Genomic DNA, 20723 nt, shown 5'->3' on the forward strand with positions numbered 1-20723 from the left:
AAATCATGCTGTGTGTTGTTACATGTAGCTATGGGATAAATGATAATCTGAATTTGTATAAAACTATAATTAACTAATGATACAAAAAACAGTGGATATGGGACAAATTGCAATTACAATTTATATAAATATTATTAGGAACTCTTAATTAAAAAACGATAGTCACATCTGTAGAATGAAATAAATCAGCTGAAAACTTGTACTTAAGAAAAGATTTCACTTGGTTATTCAGAAGAAAAATAGCATCAGAAGAATTCCAGAGGTTGAAAATCTCGCTACAGTTGTAAGGTTCTTTTATTTAGAACATGATAGGTTTCAGACACTCATATGCCCATTATCAGGTGTTATATTGAAAATAGCAAGAGACCTGAGATGATAATGGTTTTTACATGGAGTAATACACATGAAAAAGCAAAGAAAAAATTCCGTATAACATTTTAGAAACCATTGGATGAGATAGGTGCTATAAAACCTAAGTCAATGGCAAAATGACACCAGACAATACTATAGAATGTTCCTTTACCACTCATAATGCACTTTTAACATTTTTCGTGTAACTTCCTATGTTTTTTTTTTATTATTTTAAATGTAAATCACTAATTCAAATTGTGAGCGACTGGGCTAATAGCCCCATGTTCTTCTTCTCATCAACAGATGGCAGTGCTTTTGCCACTCTGGTTTAACAGTGTGCTTCCCCCTTTGTGTACGCTGCTCTGTGCTCTGCACTTGCTGGTAAAAAACCACATCCCGTACTTGTCCACTGCAGCCCTCGAGGTCACAGCATGAGGTGTAAGTGTCCTGGTGTTGACTGCATATTTTTTTACCCAGGCAATCATCTGTAATCATCTGGTGTCACTTTACCATTGACTTAGGTTTTACAGCACCTAGCCTGACTGGTGGTTTCTAAAAGGTTGTATGGAACTTTTTTTTGCTTTTTTATGTGTCTGACTCTGTGTAAAAACAATTATTATATCCGGTCTTGAGCTATTTTCAGTATAACACCTGATGATAGGAGTATAAGAGCCCAAGACCAGTTGTGTTCTATATAAAAGAACCTTACAACTGTAGCCGGATTTTCAACCTCAGGTTTAATGCTCAGTTGCAGATGTTCCTCCAACAGAATTGTTTGATCTGAAGAATGAACTAACCAGCTATAAGCTTATGGTACATAAGAAAATATTTAACTTTGTTATTTTAGAGTGATATTCACAAATTCTTCTACTGTACACAAGCAGTTCTTCTGAAGCAACATTTTCACTTTTCATTAATTGTGCTTTATTTGATTTTAAACTTTCAGGAAGCATGTTGTATTGAGTATGATGTATGTTAACCAAGCTACGTGGTTTTGAAATTAGAAAAACTTTACTAGCAGCAAATAGTACGCCATAATATGAGTAATCTGAGCTTTCAAAAACAGTTATTTCCTGACAGTTTGTATTCCAGGAAAATGACATTCAATCACATATAAGCCGTACAATCATTCAAAGATGATCAGTTTATGACATGTCATCTCTGCAGCAGTGAAAAGACAATGTTTTTAATGTAACATGTATTTTTTTGTCTCAAGGAGGTGGTATTTTGTAGGATTCTACCTTGATTTGTCTCAGAATTAAAATGGAAATACAAACCCTGTAATGTCTGTAACAATCTTCTTTTGCATATTACTGTCAGGATAATGAGCCACTAAAATTTTATTTTACTGGCTCTTCTCTCTGAATGTGGCACACTACAGAACTGTTACATACTGCTTCATTTTTCAACTCTTTTTTTCAACATTTTGTGACCAAAATTTACAGCTGAAATCCTGCCAATGTATTGTGGTCAACAGTAACTGGTTAAGAATATTTCCTTCTTGACAGCTTCAACACACTGTCACATATGTAGCTTGTGCAAATATGGTTATGTGTAAACCACTAGACTTTGTTCTTTTTTTTAGCTTCACTTCCATGGCCCAGTAACATCATTAGGAAAATTTTTACCACTTGATATATTACCTGAAGAATATGGTGGAACAGGAGGGAAATGTCAGGAACTTGCTGGTATGTATATATAGGTCCTGGAGGACGTTGCCAGCTCTGTTTAATTCCTGGTGGTCTTGCTATGGCAACAAAATTTACATTTTAATATATATTAATATTTCTTTGGCTTTTGTTTCTGTTATCTTAGGAATTTTGGGCCTTAATTACCATACTACATGATAATAAGTTACAGAATAATAAAGTTTGCTTGTGCACTAGCACAAAGGCAGTTTTACACACTGTCTGATGGGCATGAGCAACAAACTAATATCAGTATCAACTCACAGCTAGCAAGTGCTTTTGAGTAGCAGACAAGTACACATAAACAAAGTGCACAACACTACAGTACAGATTTCAAACTTGTATTATTTGGCAGGAGCACTTACATGCACAATTACTGACAGAAAATGTGTTGTCTCAAGAAGTGGTATAATGAGAATTGATAATAAATGAATTGAAATATGAATTATCTGATGAATGACACTGACTCCATTTCAAAATGTAGTCATACATCCCAAACCCCCTATGGAGTTTAAAGCATCATTTGTATGGACACACTATTCTTGTGCACTTGGCAGCCCATAAACATTTCCACAAGTCTATATGAGTGGTTCCAATATTCAGACAGCACAAAATCATGATTTTTCCTGTATTCATGTAACTTGTTTCAACAAAAGAAGAAAATAATGTATGACTCCTGCAAGCACACAAGCTTTCCTAGGAAACAGCACCAACAGCAAAGTGTGTTTGTTTCCCTTTCAAGTCTGTGTCAGCAGCTCAGTTTAAAATACATGTAGCCCTCCAGGAGGATGAGTCATCACTCTATTGGATACTGAACATACCCAGGCTATCTGAAAAGAATAAAATTAAGACTAATCAATGCATGTGAGTGTGGTTGCCCATGGGGTATGGCAGTTTAATAAACAGTTAGTAGTGTCAGATGACAATGGAAATTTCTTCCAGAATCCAACAATTTCTATAATACTGAGAGGAGAAAGGCTAACAAATCTAACAAGTTTCCTTGAAAGACTTAGAAATATACACAAGGGAAGAAGAGCTTGAGCAGTCATGTCAGAAACCAGTGCAGACACATCAGAGATGCTGGTCATAACAACATGAATTAGAGAATGGGAAGATCAGACAGACAGTAAAACAGCTATAGGTTTGGCTGAGAAATAGAAGGAGGCCTACACAAAGAGGACACTGTGTGAGGATTTTTGAGACTAGTGATTCTCACTGGCTTTAGTGAGGATCTCAGCAGAAGACCTTAGAGCAACATACCTAATGACCATGGTCTCAGTAGGTACTGTGGGTGGGTGGTCCTGGAATTCTACACACAGAACCTGAAGAAAGAGAAGATCTCACCAACAACGTACATGGTAAAATGAACATTTTCCATTTGGGATTGGCTGACTGTCTCTTGAATTAAATTTCCATTCCTAGAAACAAATGCAACCAGCAGGGTTCACCACAAGTGTGGAAAAATAGATTAGAAAAAGACTTTATATTTTCAGAATGAAATTTTCACTCTGCAGCAGAATTTACACTGATATAACACTTCCTGTCAGATTAAAACTGTGTGCAGGACCAAGACTTGAACTCAGGGCCTTTACCTTCACAGGCAAGTGTTCTACCAATTGAGTTACTGAAGCACATCTCATGTCTCCTCCTCACAGCTGTATTTCCACGAGCACTCCATCTCCTACTTTCCGAACTTCACAGAAGCTCCACTGCATACCTTTTAACACTAGCACCCCTGGAAAAAAGGATAATGCAGAAACAGGGCTTAGCCACAACTTATGGGTTGTTTTCAGAATGAAATTTTCACTCTGCAGTGGAGTGTGCGCTGATATAAAGCTTCCTGGCGGATTAAAACTAAGTGCTGGACCAAACCTCAAACTCGGGACCTTTGCCTTTCACAGGCAAGTGCTCCATCAACTGAACTACCCCAGCATGACTCATGACCCCTCCTCCCAGCTTTACTACTGTCAGTACCTCATCTCCTACCTTACAAACTTCACAGAAGCTCTCCTGAAAACCTTGCAAGACTAGCACTCCTCAAAGGAAGGATATTGTGGAGATTTGGCTTAGCCACAGCCTGGGGGATGTTTCCAGAATGAAATTTTCACTCTGCAGCAGAAAGCTTCTGTGAAGTTTGAAAGGTAGGAGATGAGGTACTGTTGGAAGCAAAGTGGTGACAGGGGGTCGTAAGTCGTGCTTGAGTAGCTCAGTCGGTAGAGTACTTGCCCATGAACGGCAAACATACCTAGTTTGAGTCTCGGTCCAGCATACAAAGTTCCACTCTATGTTTTATTTTATAATAAAAACTGGTGGTTGTTTAGTAGTTGCAGTATTGTTTTAAATGATGAAAAACAGCACCAGTTACACCAGGCTTTCCAAAAACATTTATTATAATGAACAAAATTAAGTAGCAGTATTAGTAGATTATTTGTTGTTTTATCTTTTATTTTCTTTAATCATGTAATCATTTTATTTTGAAAATTAATTCTCCTTTTATTTATTATTTTGATATTAATTGCTTATTGGTTATCATAAATACATCACATGCTGAGTTGAAGACAGACAAAAATTCTCTGGACCCAGGAGAACAGTTTACATGAATGAGAGGAAAAGAGTTATGAGTAATCCAAGAGAGCTAAACAGGCAACACAGAAAAGTCTCCTGTTTTTAAAAAAAAATCAATTACATAATTATTTAGAGTGAGACTAAATAGCTGGCCAGTTTTTACCTTCATAGGATGAAATTCCAATGCTGCTAAGAGAGACACTCAAATGCCAAAAAATTGTTAGTAATTATTGGAACCGTTAGTTCCTTCCTCACAGAGGAAAGAGGGATAGGTTTTGGAAGGCTGGGAGTGAGAGACACGTTATGGAACTCTCAGACTGAGAGTGACCCACTTGTGAGAATGAAGGGAGAAAAAGATGCAAGAAATAAAAACTACCATAAAATGACTTACAGAGATTCAGAGAAGGTACTCAGTTCATTAATGTAGATCATCATCTCTCTTGTCTTTCATGCCAGAAGTGCAGAAATCTATGACAAAAGCTGACACAGAGACAATCAACATGAACACAAATGTATGTTAATGCTAGTGGAATTATGAAACCTTTCTTTCATACATAAGGAGCCTTGATATAAGCATCTACATCTACATGACTATCTGCAAGTGACATTTCAGTGTTTGGCAGAGGGATCATCGAATCTCCTTCAGACAAGCATGAGAAAGAGAAAAAACATTTAAATCTTTTCGTTCAAGCTCTGATTTCTTATACTGTATCACAACGATAGTTGCTCTCTATGTTGGTAAGTAACAACAAAATATTTTCATGTTTGGAACAGAAAGTTAGTGGCAGAAATATGGTGAAAAGACCTTGCAGCAAAAATGGTTTGTTTTAATAATTGCCATCCCAATTTTTGTATCATATTCATTACACACTCTGCCCTATTCCATTATAAACAAAACAAACTGCCTTTCTCTGAACTTTTTCAGTGTCCCCTGTTAATTCTACTGAGCCATGACCCCACACAGTGCAGCACTACACACTACACCAGAAATGGACAGACAAGCCTAGTGTAGGCAACCTCTTGAATCTTCAAGTATTCTGGCAGTAAAATACAGTTCTTTGTTTATCCCCCCCCCCCCTCCAATATTATCTGTTATCATTTCAGCTTAAGTTGTTCATAATTGTTGCAATTCTTAGGTATTTTGTTGAATTGACATCTTTAAATTTGTGTGATTTATCATATAACCAAAATTTAAAGGATTCCTTTTGGTACACATGTGGATGACCTCGCCCTTTTTATTGCTTAGAGTCACTTTGCAGCTTTTTCATCATACATATGTCTTGTTCAAACCAGTTTGCAATTGGTTTTGATCTTCTGATCACTTAACGAGATGGTAAACAATGTCATTATCTGCAAACAATCTAAGAGGGCCACTCAGATTGTCTCCTAAATTGTTTATATAGATTAAGGAGAGCAAAAGGTCTATAACACTTCCTTAGAGAATGCCAGATAACACTTTTGTTTTACTTGATGACTTTCCATCAGATACTACAAACTGTGATCTTTCCGACAGAAAATAAAAAATCCAGTCACACAACGCCATAGGCATGTAATTTGATTAGAAGCTGCTTCTGAGGAATGTCATCAAAAGCCTTCTGGAAATACAGAATAAATTTGAGATCCCCTGCCAACAGCACTTCATGTGAATAAAGGGCCAGTTGTGTATCACAAATATGATATTTTCTTAATCCATGCTGACTATGTGTCAGTAGATCATTTTCTTTGAGATAATTCATAATATGAGGTATGTCCACTATGTAAGTTCCATTTGGTTATATAAAACAAACATATAAAGATACAGAAAAAACATTTATTGTACAACTGTTAAACTACCTTTCTACATAGCTTCTGAAATTTTGTAGGCACTTGTCACAGCGTGGCACAAGTTTTTGTATGCCTTCTTCATAGAAGGTTGATGCCAGGGTATTCAACCATGTGGTAACATGTTCTTTCAGCTCATCATCATTGTTGAAGTGTTGACCACCAAGGACAGATTTTAGGTGTAAGAAGAGATGAAAGTCACTAGGAGCAAGGTCCGGGCTGCACAGAGGATAATCAAACGCGTCCCAGTGAAATTCCCATAAGAGTTGTTTGGTCACATTCATCGTGCACTTGATCATGTCCTTCATTGAACAGTCTGACCCATCTTCTAACCATTGAATCACTCACAACATTTCACCCGTAAATGTCACAGATTTGCCAATGAATTTCCTTTGATTTAACTGTCTTTGCATTTAGAAAACGAATCACAAATCTGATTTTACACGCAGCGGCATTTTCAATTATGGCTGACATTATAAAGAAGGACTACAAAGCACATGTCGTCAGCAGCAATCTGAAAATGGCATACATGTCTTCTCCTTGAGTCGGCGTAACTGCCATGCATGCTCGGAACTGCAATCGTAGTGCTGCCGCGGATAGAAATAGAAATGGCACTTACTTTGTGGATGACCCTGGTATTCACATAGTATACAATCCAAAACCCCATTGCAAATTGATGTCAGTGATATAGGTCTGCAATTCGGTGGATTACTTCCATTTTCATTCTTGTGTATTGGTGTGATCTGTGCAATGTTCCAGTCCTTAGGTACACATCTTTCATCAACCGAGTGGCCGTATATGATTGCTAAGTATGCATCTATTACATCAGCATAGTCTGAAAGGGCCCTGACTGGTGTACAGCCTGGGCTGGAAGACTTGTCTTTATTAAGTGATTTAACACTAGAACACCAAGCTTTGAATCATTCCTTAGAATACACAGTGGAGGTCAACTGCCCCTTGAGGTTCTTATTGGATTTTACACTTTTTTTATTACAAAATGTTATGTTATTCATATTTACTGTCTTTAATATTGCTTTTAGTATTTTTTCTTGCATAATAATGCTTCCAGCACCTCCATCGAAAGACTTGCACCTGGCGAACGGTCTACCCAAAAGGAGGCCCTAGTCACACCTCCAAAATCAAGGATAGCTCCATTGAGTACAATATGTGCTTCTGTTTCAGTGCATTTTTCACCAGGCACAACATATTTTCATGAGTGGCTTGGCAAAGTGCACTAGGCGAGGATTCTTCCCTAACTTTACATGCCCTATAGATCACGGAGTCTCTCAAATAACATTTTGCGGACTTTTCCTTCTAGCACGAAGGATTGTATTCATTGCCTAATGCACAATTTTCATTGTGCTCTCCCTGTAACCCTTGTGCTTCTGACTGAGTTGGAGACATGCAAATAATTTCTATAATTTCGGCTTCAGAAAAGATGCGACTACAATAATGATCCATTATAGTCCAACAGCTGAACTGTTAGTGAGAACAGCCAAATGCACAAAAACTGTTCCACACAACATTGCACAAAGTTCACTGTTGTGTCTAAGGAAACAGCCAAATAAATCTGTGAGAAGTGATCAATTGACAGCACCAGGAACCAAAGGTCATCTTAAAACAATTTAGTTGCAAAGCAAACAAATTAAGGCAAATTAAAACTCCTCTAAAACGATTAAACTATAAAATCACAGGAACAGTCTATTTTATACACCAAAGAAATTTGCATCTTAAGATAAAAAATGGTCAGTTGACCTCCACCAGGCATTCTACTGTTAAGTTGCTTCGCTACACTAAGAGAATCTTCTTCTGAGGTGCTCATGTAAGCAGCTGTTCTTGATTTCGATTCTGGAATATTTTCTTCATGTTCTTTGGTGAAGCAATGTCGGATAACCATGTTTAGTAACTCCATTTTAGTGGCATTATCATCAGTAATATTACCATTTCTATCACACAGTGGAGGTATTGATTGGTGCTGGCGCACTTTAAATATGGCCAGAATATCTATGGATTGCCTGCCAGATTTCGAGAGAGAGTTTTGCTTCTACAAGAGTGCTCTGACATGCTTTGTGTTCCATGTAGGAACTGTTCTAACTCTTAGCAGTTTATTTGGTATAAATCTCTCAACTGCTGTCATTACTATTTCTCTGAATTTAAGCCACATCTTGTGGCATAATCCCTTTCCTATTTTGCACTCATTTCTCATTGACTTGAAGTCTCATATCCTGATGTTTTTGAAATAATATCCTGATGTTTTTGAAATAATATCCTGAAGACTGACTTTAGAAAGGATAGTGCCAAATGATTCACTGCACACATTATTTGAATATAAGTAATTCCTTTTCACTTCACTTGCACTTGCAAAATTTCAGTAGCCAGTTCCTGTCATACAATATGCAATTTTCATACATAAAGAGAACTGCTCATCTCCTTTCATAAACTTGTGCACAATACTATACCTTGGCTCAGTGACTTAACTATTCTCTGACACAGTGGCAACACATGATAACACACAGTGTACATGTTGTTTTCATGTAGAAAGTCAACAACATAATTTTTTGAAATTCTAATAAGCAACTTTTATGAAATAGTCACTTTTTGATATTGGATGTTTACAATCATACCTGAGATTTAAAGATATGTAAATTTTACATGGTTATTTGTCAGTTGCAGGCTTTTACAAGTGTGCAAAACAACTTTTGCTATCCAAGCCCAGACTGGATCCTACAGATTCTTTCATATCAGCCAATATAATTGCTAGCAGCTGGTATTTTTTACACACTGATTTCACATAGATGTGAACCTCAGTAGGCACAGTTGCTGCCTGTAAGCTTCGAGGTCACAACTTTTATATACATAGGTGGTATGAGTTGAACATTGGACTCAGACTGGAAATTTTGGGGTGGCATGGGCTATTTAAAGATTAGCATGCAGATATTTGTTGATCTCAGAAACTACATAATATTACTACATAATATTTTGAAAATTAGGTAGGTTAAAGCTTGCTGTTTTGGATGGACTACAAGACTTTATTGTTTTCAGTTTTATGAAAAATGTTGAAGGCTAGAATACAGTATACAGAACCATCTTATGCTTCCATTTGAAAATACCTAACTTACAGGTATGGCATCCATCTTGAAAATAATTTTATATTATGATAACTTATGCAAAATTTAATTAATTATTGAGGACTGTCGTGTGATTCAGAACAAATATATTAACATAATTAGAGTGCCAAATTTCAGAATCTAATAATCGCATATGCAATATCACAGAGGCAAAATTCACTCTGTAAAATGTAGTTTTTCCATTGTGTATTGTTGTAGAACTTTCAATAAGCAGTAACTTTCAATTAATGATCCTCTGACAAAAACTATTCATCTTACTTGAATATGTATATCCAAATTAATCACCTGAATAATTAATTTAAATGGAAATTTGCCAAACTGATGTTCTGAAATAGTCATGTGCATATTACATATTTCATTTGCAACTGTATTAAAATTAGAATCAAAAATCAGGTTATTGATGGGAGTAGGAAGCGTAACAAATGGAGAGTTTCCAACTTGCCACATCTCAGTCTGGTTTACAGGTTTACACTTACCTAGTTTGGAAGCAACAGAGAATGAATCTATTATTAATTTGTTCTGGCTGTTGAATATAGATTTTAACCACACTAAAACACAACAATTATCTACTTCAATTCCACTACAAAAGAAACTACTAACAACAACAAACATGCTATCCTTTGTGAACACCATTATGTCCTTGGTAAATACTTCAGCTGAACTAAAATCCAGCTTTCAGCTTCTATAACAATGTTTACTTCAGTGCTTCTTATGAACACTTGGGGCTTTGATTCTTTTCCATTACAGTTATGACAATTTAAAACTATAATACTAATGTTTCTTAGGTCTACCCTCATCTCATGTGTGACATGCACCCCTTGAGACTGAACCCATATTTTTACACTTTCACAAACTTCAAACTTAGAAATCATCCAGTCTTTTTCACACAGTCCCCACTACCCGTGTAAGCACCTCCTGTGTGTAATTGACCCATGACATATTATATGCATCCTGACATCTCTCCACTCTATGATTCAAGTTAACGAATCTGAATCTGCAGCCTATACAGTTTCAGAGCCCTCTGAGGTTCTGACGGTCCTGTAAACAATGCTAGTGATGGTGAGCTCTGTCTTCATCTCACAAGTAATAGTGGCTGTCTTTACCTCTCAAATAGCCGGCAGAATCCAGAGAGAATACTTCAGGTCCAAACTGATGCACGTCGCTAGTACTGACATGAGCCGCCAGTTGCAGTTGGCTGCACACTGCGCCTGTTGTGATATCTGGAAGAACTTGTTCCCCCAGAATGTGCAAAGAGTATACACTGCACTCTCCTTGGCTGCTATAAGCCTAAGAGGATCCATCACATTCCTAACATTGGAGCTCCCACAACTAATAATCATACCTTCTGCGAGTGCCCAAACATTGCAGGCAACTGTACCAGGCTAAGAACCTTTACCAGCCACACTTCAATGTGGGCAGTAACTGGACCAACCACAGTAGCAAGTCTATTGGTGGGACATGTGGGGTTCTGGACATCCCTTGGAACCCCACAGTGTTGCCTATTGTTAACAGCTTCAAGCAATGAGACTGAAGCCAGCACCTCTGTGGAGATATGAGTGAAGGTCACCAACTCAGCTCGCATCCAAACATGGGATTCACAGTTCCTACCCATACTAAAGACAATGGTAAACTACACAACACAAATGCACTAGAAATTTATGATTAAACTGTAAAAGCACACAGACACTTCTTGATAAGTAGTTCATTTCTATCTAGCACTGAAAGTACCAAACAGCTGATGGCAGCAGTGAAACAGAAAGTGGCAAAAGTATGGCCTGAAGTGTACCAAAATGATCAATGTCATTAATACTTCTTCTGAAGTGAAAATAATGACTGAATGATCAAAAACCAAACAAAGTCAGTCCAAAAGCATCTGACCAAGTTTCATTGGTGCTAACAGAACAGTCTAAAATCAAATCTGCTGTGAAAGCAATTGACTATGAAGTCTGCTATAATCAAACACTCTCATCTCTAAATCCACAACTGCCACACACTTAAAATCTCTACAGACAGGTAATGGGTCAGATGTACGACCTCACTAATAAAATTGCTTATATAATCCAGTGGGATGTAAATGGTTCCTAAAATCATGCAGAGGAACTAAGACTCTTAGCACAGGGAAGATCAACATGCTTTTGTCTTCAAGAGATCTCTAAAACAGTTGCATACCTCTGTGTTCAAGGGTTTCAGCCTCCAGCATTAGTATGGGGATGGCTAAAGGTTGTGTGTCATACTCGCTGACAATGAAAATCCATACTTTCCCTCTTTCCCTCATTGTCATCTATAAATTGGTATTGTGATAGAGTGTAAGCAATATATAGTACTATATGTAATGAAGATTTAAACCTAGAAGTGCTAACTAATCTCATTGAACATCTCTCTTCTTCAATGCTTATATGTGCCATTGGACTCACTCACTAAATCAGAAATTTTGTGTGTCCTGAATACAAGATGAGCATGTATTTGACTACTGTAACCAAGCCATTATCTGTTGCTGATCTGTCAACATGATGTCTTGCCCTCAGACAAACTGAAGGATTCAATGATTCCCTATTCACTGACCCCTCCCCTATCTGGATATGAACAGCAGGTGCAAAAGTGCCAGACAGAAAGCCATCACAGTAGATTTTCAGAAAAGCAGACTAGATTTGTGTGACTACCTGGCTGTCTTTGAACACTGCAACAGGGTTAAGAATGGATGGATCACTTTATAACATGATTCACAAATCCACTGGTGCATACATTCTAAAATCTTCAGGAAGCCAGCAGAAGCTGCCTGCCCCATAGTGGAGTGAAAAGGCGACACTAAAATCAGGATCTGCAGTGCTCTAAGTCCCGACCACTGCAGATAGCCTAGCAGCCTTTCAAGTGGGAAACATTATGTATTTCCACCATAATATGGAGAGGGAGATGAGATTGTCTTCAATCCCATAAGCAGTTGCAGAAATCCCACATTAGTAAAGAGTCCTACTGGAAAATTTTTGGATGAGGTGGAAGATACCCAGTCACTAGAATAATAATAAATCATAATGTTGTCACCTCTTGAAGGGCAAGTTAAAAATTGTAAATGAAAAGCACAATACTGTGTATGTTTTACAATACACTGCACACACAATACACAAGATTATGCTTTTCTTTTATTAAAAAAAAACGTGGTCATCTTATGACCAACCAGAGAATATAGTACTGAAAGTAGTGAAACATTTCTAGGGAGTGACAATCACGACAAGCCAGCATCAAGACTTCCACCATGACACAGAACAGAGAGAGGAAACGGGGACTTAGATTCCAGTAAAAATAATATTTACAAATGTCCGTTCTCCATTTGAAAGCTGGATCTGGCATTTTACAAGGCATCTGATGCAACAACTAATCATGACAAAACCCGTTACATAGTATTAAGTACCTTATAGAAAGTCCTCCCCACTCTATTCAACCACATATTAAAGACAAGAGACATTCCTAACTCTTGGAAGGATGTGGTATTAACACCTCTCCCGAAATCAGGGAAGCCATTAAGTTGCACAAATGGTGTAGGGAAGATCCTTGGGCAAATGGCAAACTGGTGCTCAGGTTAGATACTCAAGTCCAGTCAGCTGCTAAGTTCAAGAATATGTATACTCATAGTAATTCTAATGTGTAACATGAACATTTGCACTCTTTTACAAATGTGGTGACAGTAATCAAAAGTTTCAGGGGAAATCTTAGCAGAAAACATTTATTACAATTTATTAATAATTGTTTCTTGTAGACTGTCTAATCACTGCCATTATCAAAGTCCAATCAACGAGTCTTTGTTGTAATATAATAAATGATGTATTTGTATTTCTTTATCAGGACTATCTGATTTGTAAATGCTAAGCTTAATGTGAGGGAAACAGTAGTATAGATTCTGAGTTCAATAATGGTTGTTGAATTACCAAAACAACTTTTATTCTCATTTTGATCTACAGAAATATCTATGGCTCAGCTTGTTGACTTCATATTTCTTGGGTACGATTTTCAGGCAGAGGTTTCTAAAGTATCTGTGAAGGTTTTAATTCACACTGTAAGACTCATGATATATTTCCAGTTTCAACAGTTCAACTTCACATTTTCAGCTTTATGAACTTTGCTGCAGGGAGTCATTTGGGTTTCTATATAAAATTCACTGTTTGTAAATTAATGAGATGGAATTGCATTTCACTTCCATAGTCCTTTAATAGTCACAAGATTAAATAAAAATGCTGTACATGATAAAGACTTAGTTCTCAATATTCAGACAAAGAATGCAACTTCACTCTAAAGCAATCATATAGTTGTTCTGCTCCAGTTCCAAATCAACACTACTCTCCCTGAAAATTAATCAAAGACTGTCTAGCTCTTTGGTGTAATGTAATTGAATAGGTAAAAAATCTACTCACCAAGCAGTGCGGGAGAATGCACATATAAAAGATATTAAAGTTTGCAAGCTTTCAGGTCCAGTGGCTATTTCTTCTGGCAAAAGGTTGAAGGAGAAGGAAGAGGTGTTAAGGAAAAGGACTGATGAGGTTTAGAAAAAGGGGTAGAGTTTGGAAAAGTCACCCTGAACCCCAGGTCAGGGGAGACTTACCAGACGGGATGAGAAGGGAAGATTGCTTGTTGGGAATTGCATCAGATGATATTTGAAAACCTGAGAGCTCAAAAGTGGAAGACTGCATAATACACAAGGCAGAGATTACTGCCAAAGCACTGTGCACCATTTAGTTAGAGCAAAAAGCTAAATGTATTATATGTGATAAGAGATGGGAGGGAGAGGGTGAAAAGAGAACAGGTCTGGAAATGAAAGACGCAGAAACATAAAGGGAGTGAAGAAAGAAATAGTTACTCAACCAAAGAAATTAATGTAAATTAGGGCCAGTTGCATGATGAGAAACAAGGATATGTTGCAATACTAGTTCCCACCTGTGGAGTTCTGAGAAACTGGTGTCTGAGGGAACAATTCAGATGGCAGGTCTGATGAAACAGGAACTGAAGTCATGACTGTCATGGTGTAGAGCATGCTCTTCAACAGGATATTTTGTGTTGCCAGTATACACCCTCTGCCTACATCCATTCATCCTGACTGATAACTTGGTGCTGGTCATTCTGATGTATCAACTGGGGTACAATGTGTCATTTCACTGGTGGCTCTCCCTTTGATAGTATATTTTTTGCCAGTTACAGGGCTGGTATAGGTGATGGTAGGAGGAAGTCTTAGAGTAGGGATGATAGCAGGTGTAGGAGCCATACGGTAGGCAGATGTAGCAGAAGGAGCATAGGGTCTGACAAAGATATTGTGGAGATTAGGAGAGTGATGAAAAGCAATTCTAAGTGTGGTGGGCAAAATGTTGGGCAGAAAGGACCTCATTTTAGAGCATGATTTTAGGAAGTCATAGCCTTGTCAAAGTAGCTGCTTAATACAGTCAAGGCCACGATAATACTGAGTAATAAATGACTGTCTATCCAATTACATTACATGTTCAAAAATTGATTATTTCTGTTGATTAACTCTTTGGTCTGTAACACCAACAACATAATTTTATAGCATGAAAATCTCAATCTTTGCAAAACTGACAAATGAGTAAATTAAATCTTGTATATATTTTTTCTTCCTGCTCAAGTTAATATTTCCCATGAAAACATAACTTTGGACACAAATAAAATTTATAGAAATGGAATTTTCATGACCAAATACTACAAAATCTAGAATATTTGCCAGTTATATAAGAAAGAAGCAAAAGGAATCTACAGGATTATTAATATCTTTAAAATCAAAGACAAAAATCAATTCCCAAAACATGAATAATGAAACCTGAAATAAGTACAATACATCGTCCACAGCCCGTGGTCTTGCGGTAGCGTTCTCGCTTCCTGCACACGGGGTCCCGGGTTCGATGCCCAGCGGGGTCAGGGATTTTCTCAACCTTGTGATGACTGGGTGTTGTGTGTTCTTGATTATCATTTCATCATTGACTCACAAGTCGCCGAAGTGGCGTCAACTAAAAAGGACTTGCAATACGGCGGCCAAACTTCCCCGCATGGGGCCTCCCGGCCAACAATGCCATACGATCACTTCACACAGTACAATACACCAATCCTAAAGGCTCTCTTTTAGTGCATAAGATTTGCAATTGTCAATAGAACATAGCTGAAAAAAGAAATGGAATTGCAAATTTCATCAATCAGGATAGGAATTGTTATCTACTGTTGAACAAAAGTCCCTGTGTTACAGATCCTTACAACTGTTCATTAATAATTGATTTTGTGAGCTAATTATACAGAGCTCACCTTTTAAATGAAGCAGCAAGTTTATTTACACACTGACCTTTGAAAGGTTTTAAACACTGAACTGTATTTTATTAGATCTTTGCATGTGTTTATAGTATTCTTGTGCATATGACACATCTCAGTTGCAATATGCTTATTTGTTTTGCTGTAATGTGTAAACTTTCAGGTTCAAATCAAAGTATATTAGTGGTTCACAAAATCTCTACAAATAATTAACAAGGGAAAACAGAACAGTTCAATTGCACATAGTAAAACAATTTATTTTTATTCTTTGTCATTATTCTTCATGACTAAAATGAATAATATGATAATTACTAAAGGAATATTCTGATCTCCATAATGAAGAAAAAATGTTTCTGATATGATGTGAATTTATTATACTTCTCAAAAATCACACAATCCTTTCCCATATAAAGAGAAGCCTTACCATCATTTGTGTCTTTGATTCCTCTTCTCTCTCTCTCTCTCTCTCTCTCTCTCTCTCTCTCTCTCTCTCTCTCTCTGTGTGTGTGTGTGTGTGTGTGTGTGTGTGTGTGTGTGTGTGTGTGTGTGTGTTTTTTATTCTTCATTTTTAGTTTTTATTGCTTTTTGTCCTCTAACCATGTTTCTTGTCTCCATTGTCTCCATTCTTAGTAACATACTAATTTTGAACTAAATAAAATTTATCTCTTCTCAATTTGATTACTTGAAATTACAGATAAATATCGCACCTTGCTGCGGACAAGTTACAGATCATTTTTAATGGAAGAAGAAGTTCTGCGTGTGGATGAAAGTAAACGTCCTCCAAAACAAAGTTGGTGGCAGATCTTCTGGGGCAGTGACACTAATTCTCTTCAACAGCTTTCTCTCGATTGAAAAATTCTTCTAGTCCTTGCATATTACAAATTTTGTGTCACATTTTTGGCATCAAACAGTACTTTCACTTTTCCTGACACTCCCGCCAACTGAATGTTATACGCCATTTTCCATATCTTATGTTACACATACTACTGACTTTGTGATTTACCCAACTGAGTAAAATGACAATGTTTAAAGTGAATAGTCACCCCACAGTTGTCACAATTCCACTACAATATACTTGATTTCATGTGTATATATTATATAGGCCTACTCACTTACTTTTTACTCTTCTATAAGTTCAAAGGCCATAGTAATATGGTAGTGTGCTGTACATTTTAGATTTGTGTTTGCTGACGTGTGTAATTGGCAACTGTCAGCAGTGTTATTATTGTAACATATTGTTATTATGTTGATTATAATGAAGTTTACTGTCTCAGTTTTGAACCTGCAAGTCTCTAGTGACAAAGAATTTTATAAAAACAAATAACATACCAAATATGTTACTCAATATTGTATTTAATCTGTATAGCAATAAATCTTCTTATTCATCTGCAGAACATAGCTTCTTATACATCAAAATGGAATTTTCCTAGTCATAATGTTGGCACATATCTGGAGCAGCATTAAGGAAAGCAAGACTCAGAACTTATAAACACAAAATATCATTCTAGTGTTATATGTCAATGGTGTTATAATGTTATCATAATCTATACTCTGAACCAAAGCAATGGGAATGTGCAATACTTTTGCAGTAATTTTAGTTTGTTTTATAATATAAGGATTAATGATCTTTATGAATAGCCATACTTGATTATTCTTAAAGACTTGTTATTTCTAAAGTTAAAATTATGTCACAGATCAACTCTTTTACTGAGCTACAGTTTGAAATTCTGTGTATTTTCAATATTCAGATGCAGAAGTAGGTACTATTTCTCTGTCTGCTGGTTTTGTTTTATTAATAATTTTTCATTTTCTTTATTTTCAATTCATTGCTCAACTTGACTTTTTCTTGCTGTAGATCAAAAGAAGCAAATCTGCAAAACATGGAGACATGTTTCTAATTGAAATAAAAAGTGCTCTATTTGTACTATAATCTACGATAAATCTTAGCACTTTTTCCAATGCTCATCAGACAACCTAAAAGCAGAGTGTGAAAATGAAGGTTATTTTCTAGCTGCTGAGTGATGCTATGTATTTGGTATGGCTTTACAGTTTACTGATCATTAATCATCGGAACATTTACAAGTTATTTTATCATGTTAGTTATTAATGTAAAACAGATAATATTATTTTAATTATGCATTTTGTAAAAGTATATTCAAGTTTTCTACCTTTTTAGGCAAGTACTCCCATGTATTCACAATAAAAAAAAGTGTTTATGGCATTGGCCATCAGTGATTTGCTGTTGTTAAATATATAATCAGTGCAGCAATAAACTTGTTTTCTTTTTCTGGATTTTATGCACATGGTTGTGACTTTGAAACAAATTAAATAATGAGAAATGTTCAGGCCACAGACCTAAATCACAAAGTGAATTTTTGAATAAACCAGTTTCAGTTGGTATTTATGTATTTGTTGTTGATATTATGATGAGATGCTATGCTGTATTAAGGTCTGTATGTGACTGAATTGGATGGTTCAACTTGTAGATCTAGTGAAGTGCTTCTTCAAAGATCTACATTTCCTTACATAAACATTTCAGCACTACATGCCCTAAAATATTTGTGATTTCTAACATTGTTTGTAGTCATAAACCAAAGAAACTGTCTCACCAAAAACTAAAGTTAATGCACACTGAGTCTGTATGCCAACCCAGAGTTCAAAATAGTACGCTGTACAAGACAGTAACATCTTCACAAGACACTGACAACTGATGAAAGATGCTAAAAGTGTTCATACTAAAAGAACGAGTGTTTAGCAGGCCTGAGCAGTAGACAGATATATACCAAAGGACAATGAACTGCTAAGCTTTCGTGCAAAGTCCTCTTCCAAAGAAGTTACAAACAAGTACTCACACACACACACACACACACACACACACACACACAAGAGACAGAGAGAGATTAGTATGTAAGCTTCCACACAAGGTCCTTCTTAAGAGAACTAACAAACACACATATGCACACATGCACACAAGGCCTTCTTTGGGGAGATAATAACATGCACACCAAGCTGTCTGCTACTCAACATCGCTTCATTTTGGTGAGTAGTGGTCCATACTTATACAGATACATAATTTCATCCGACACCATTTTAACAAGACTTCTGTAATTTAAATGACAAGCATCAATAGTCCCTAAGACTGAGGTAATAAAACAAACATAAATTCATCTAATATATTGAAGGAAGACTCATCAAGTGACAACTGCTGACTGCTTCTTGCAGTCACACAGCGGAAGATAAATTGAAGCACTCAGAACTGATAACTCATATGCATACAATGTTTTAAATTCATATTTTACTTTAATTTCAAATATAATTCCTGATTAGTTACAGGTATATAGAGATATATGTAATAATCACTAATAGATAACAGCAACCACATGCTATAATGGGGAAGGCCCTGACTGGAAAATAACACTGTAAATTGAGCAGAACAAAACATTAATTCTAACAAGCTGTTGAAGAGTACTTAATAGCAATATCAGACAAATTACTACTTTTATTAAATCAAACAATGGAAAGTCCAGAATTATACTTACATATGGTAATTGCTCTATATTTCACTCCCTTGTTGACATATGGAAAATGGTTATCTAGTTTCCATAACATTTTGTTATTCAAAGACTAATACACATGAACAATTACCCATAAAATGTGTTGTAGTGATGTCTTTGCATATATTTTAATCATCATACAAAATACACAGTTTAACATATTTGAGAACAATTACCAATACAACTGCTCAAATAGTCCCACGAGAATGTAAATAGCTTTTCAGCTAACACTAACTCAATGAAATACAAACTCTTCCTGTTTTTAATTTGTTGTTCGATTAAACAGATAGCAAAATACATTGTTCATTCATTCATTTACTGTGTTCTGTCGATTCTTTCAAGAAGGAGAACATCAGGGATATGGAATGAGTCAAGACAACTTTCAAAATAGCTGCTGCCCTCAAACTCATACTATAGAGCAGTCATTTGTCATTGGTGCAGACTGCAAGTGAATTTAATACCTTATTCAATATGGCACTATATCCAAACATTTTAATGATGTAGGTGACAGACGATTTTCATAATCTCATTAGAAATTGTGCATTCGAATTTGAAAGGCTTAACAGACGTTTACTGTGTGTCTGTCTGATGAACACCACATTTTCCATAGCACACTGTTCATTTTGGTAGCCCACTTTATTAGCCACAATGAGCAATAATAGACTGAGTTTTGAGCTTGTTTCTATCAAATTGTTTTATGTGACTTTATAAAGGAGTGAAATACACTGATCAACAAAAACATTATGACCACCATCCTACTACTGATATAAGCCCATCAGATGGCAGCAGCATCCATTGAGGGATGTCTGCTAGTCAGACACATGCACAGTACATGAAGTATCAGTGAGTGTGCTGTCTATGTGTAGAATGGGGAAGTCACGCTATCTATCTGAATTTCACCGAGGACAGACTGTGATGGCTCTGATGCTCATCATGAGCATTTCAGAAACAGCATGATTTGTCAGGTATTCAAGGAGTGCTGTGGTGAATGTCTTCAACACATGGCAAAACCAAGGTGAAATCATGTCCAGACGTCATGGAGTTGGGCAGCCACTCATTACAGATGTCAGATGTCATAGGCTGGACACACTGGTAAAACAGAACAAGCGGAAAACTGTGGTGAAACTAACATCAGACTTTAATTCTGGGCAGAGTTCAAGTGTGTCTGAACACACAATGCAACAAACACTCCTAATGACGGGCCTCCACACCTGACGACCCATGCATATGGCAATGTTAACACCACAACATCGGCAACTACGACTGAAATGGACACGTGACCATTGGCACTGGATGTTGGTGCAGTGGCAGAGCATTGCATGGTT

The 20723-nt window shown here is 36.6% G+C and overlaps 1 protein-coding gene across 1 annotated transcript in view; it reads left to right on the forward strand.

Moving 5' to 3' along the window:
- The window catches only part of LOC124712512 (retinol-binding protein pinta-like), a 304107-nt gene extending 285941 nt beyond the window's left edge, over positions 1-18166 (forward strand). Inside the window, exons 6-7 of the mRNA XM_047242822.1 lie at positions 1937-2039; positions 16539-18166. Coding sequence (XP_047098778.1) covers positions 1937-2039; positions 16539-16696 — 261 coding nt within the window. The 3' untranslated portion in view covers positions 16697-18166. The remainder of the gene's footprint in view (positions 1-1936; positions 2040-16538) is intronic.
- Positions 18167-20723: the final 2557 nt, after the last annotated feature.

Source organism: Schistocerca piceifrons, chromosome 8 (assembly GCF_021461385.2).
Source record: "Schistocerca piceifrons isolate TAMUIC-IGC-003096 chromosome 8, iqSchPice1.1, whole genome shotgun sequence".
In the NCBI taxonomy this organism is placed as follows: domain Eukaryota; kingdom Metazoa; phylum Arthropoda; class Insecta; order Orthoptera; family Acrididae; genus Schistocerca; species Schistocerca piceifrons.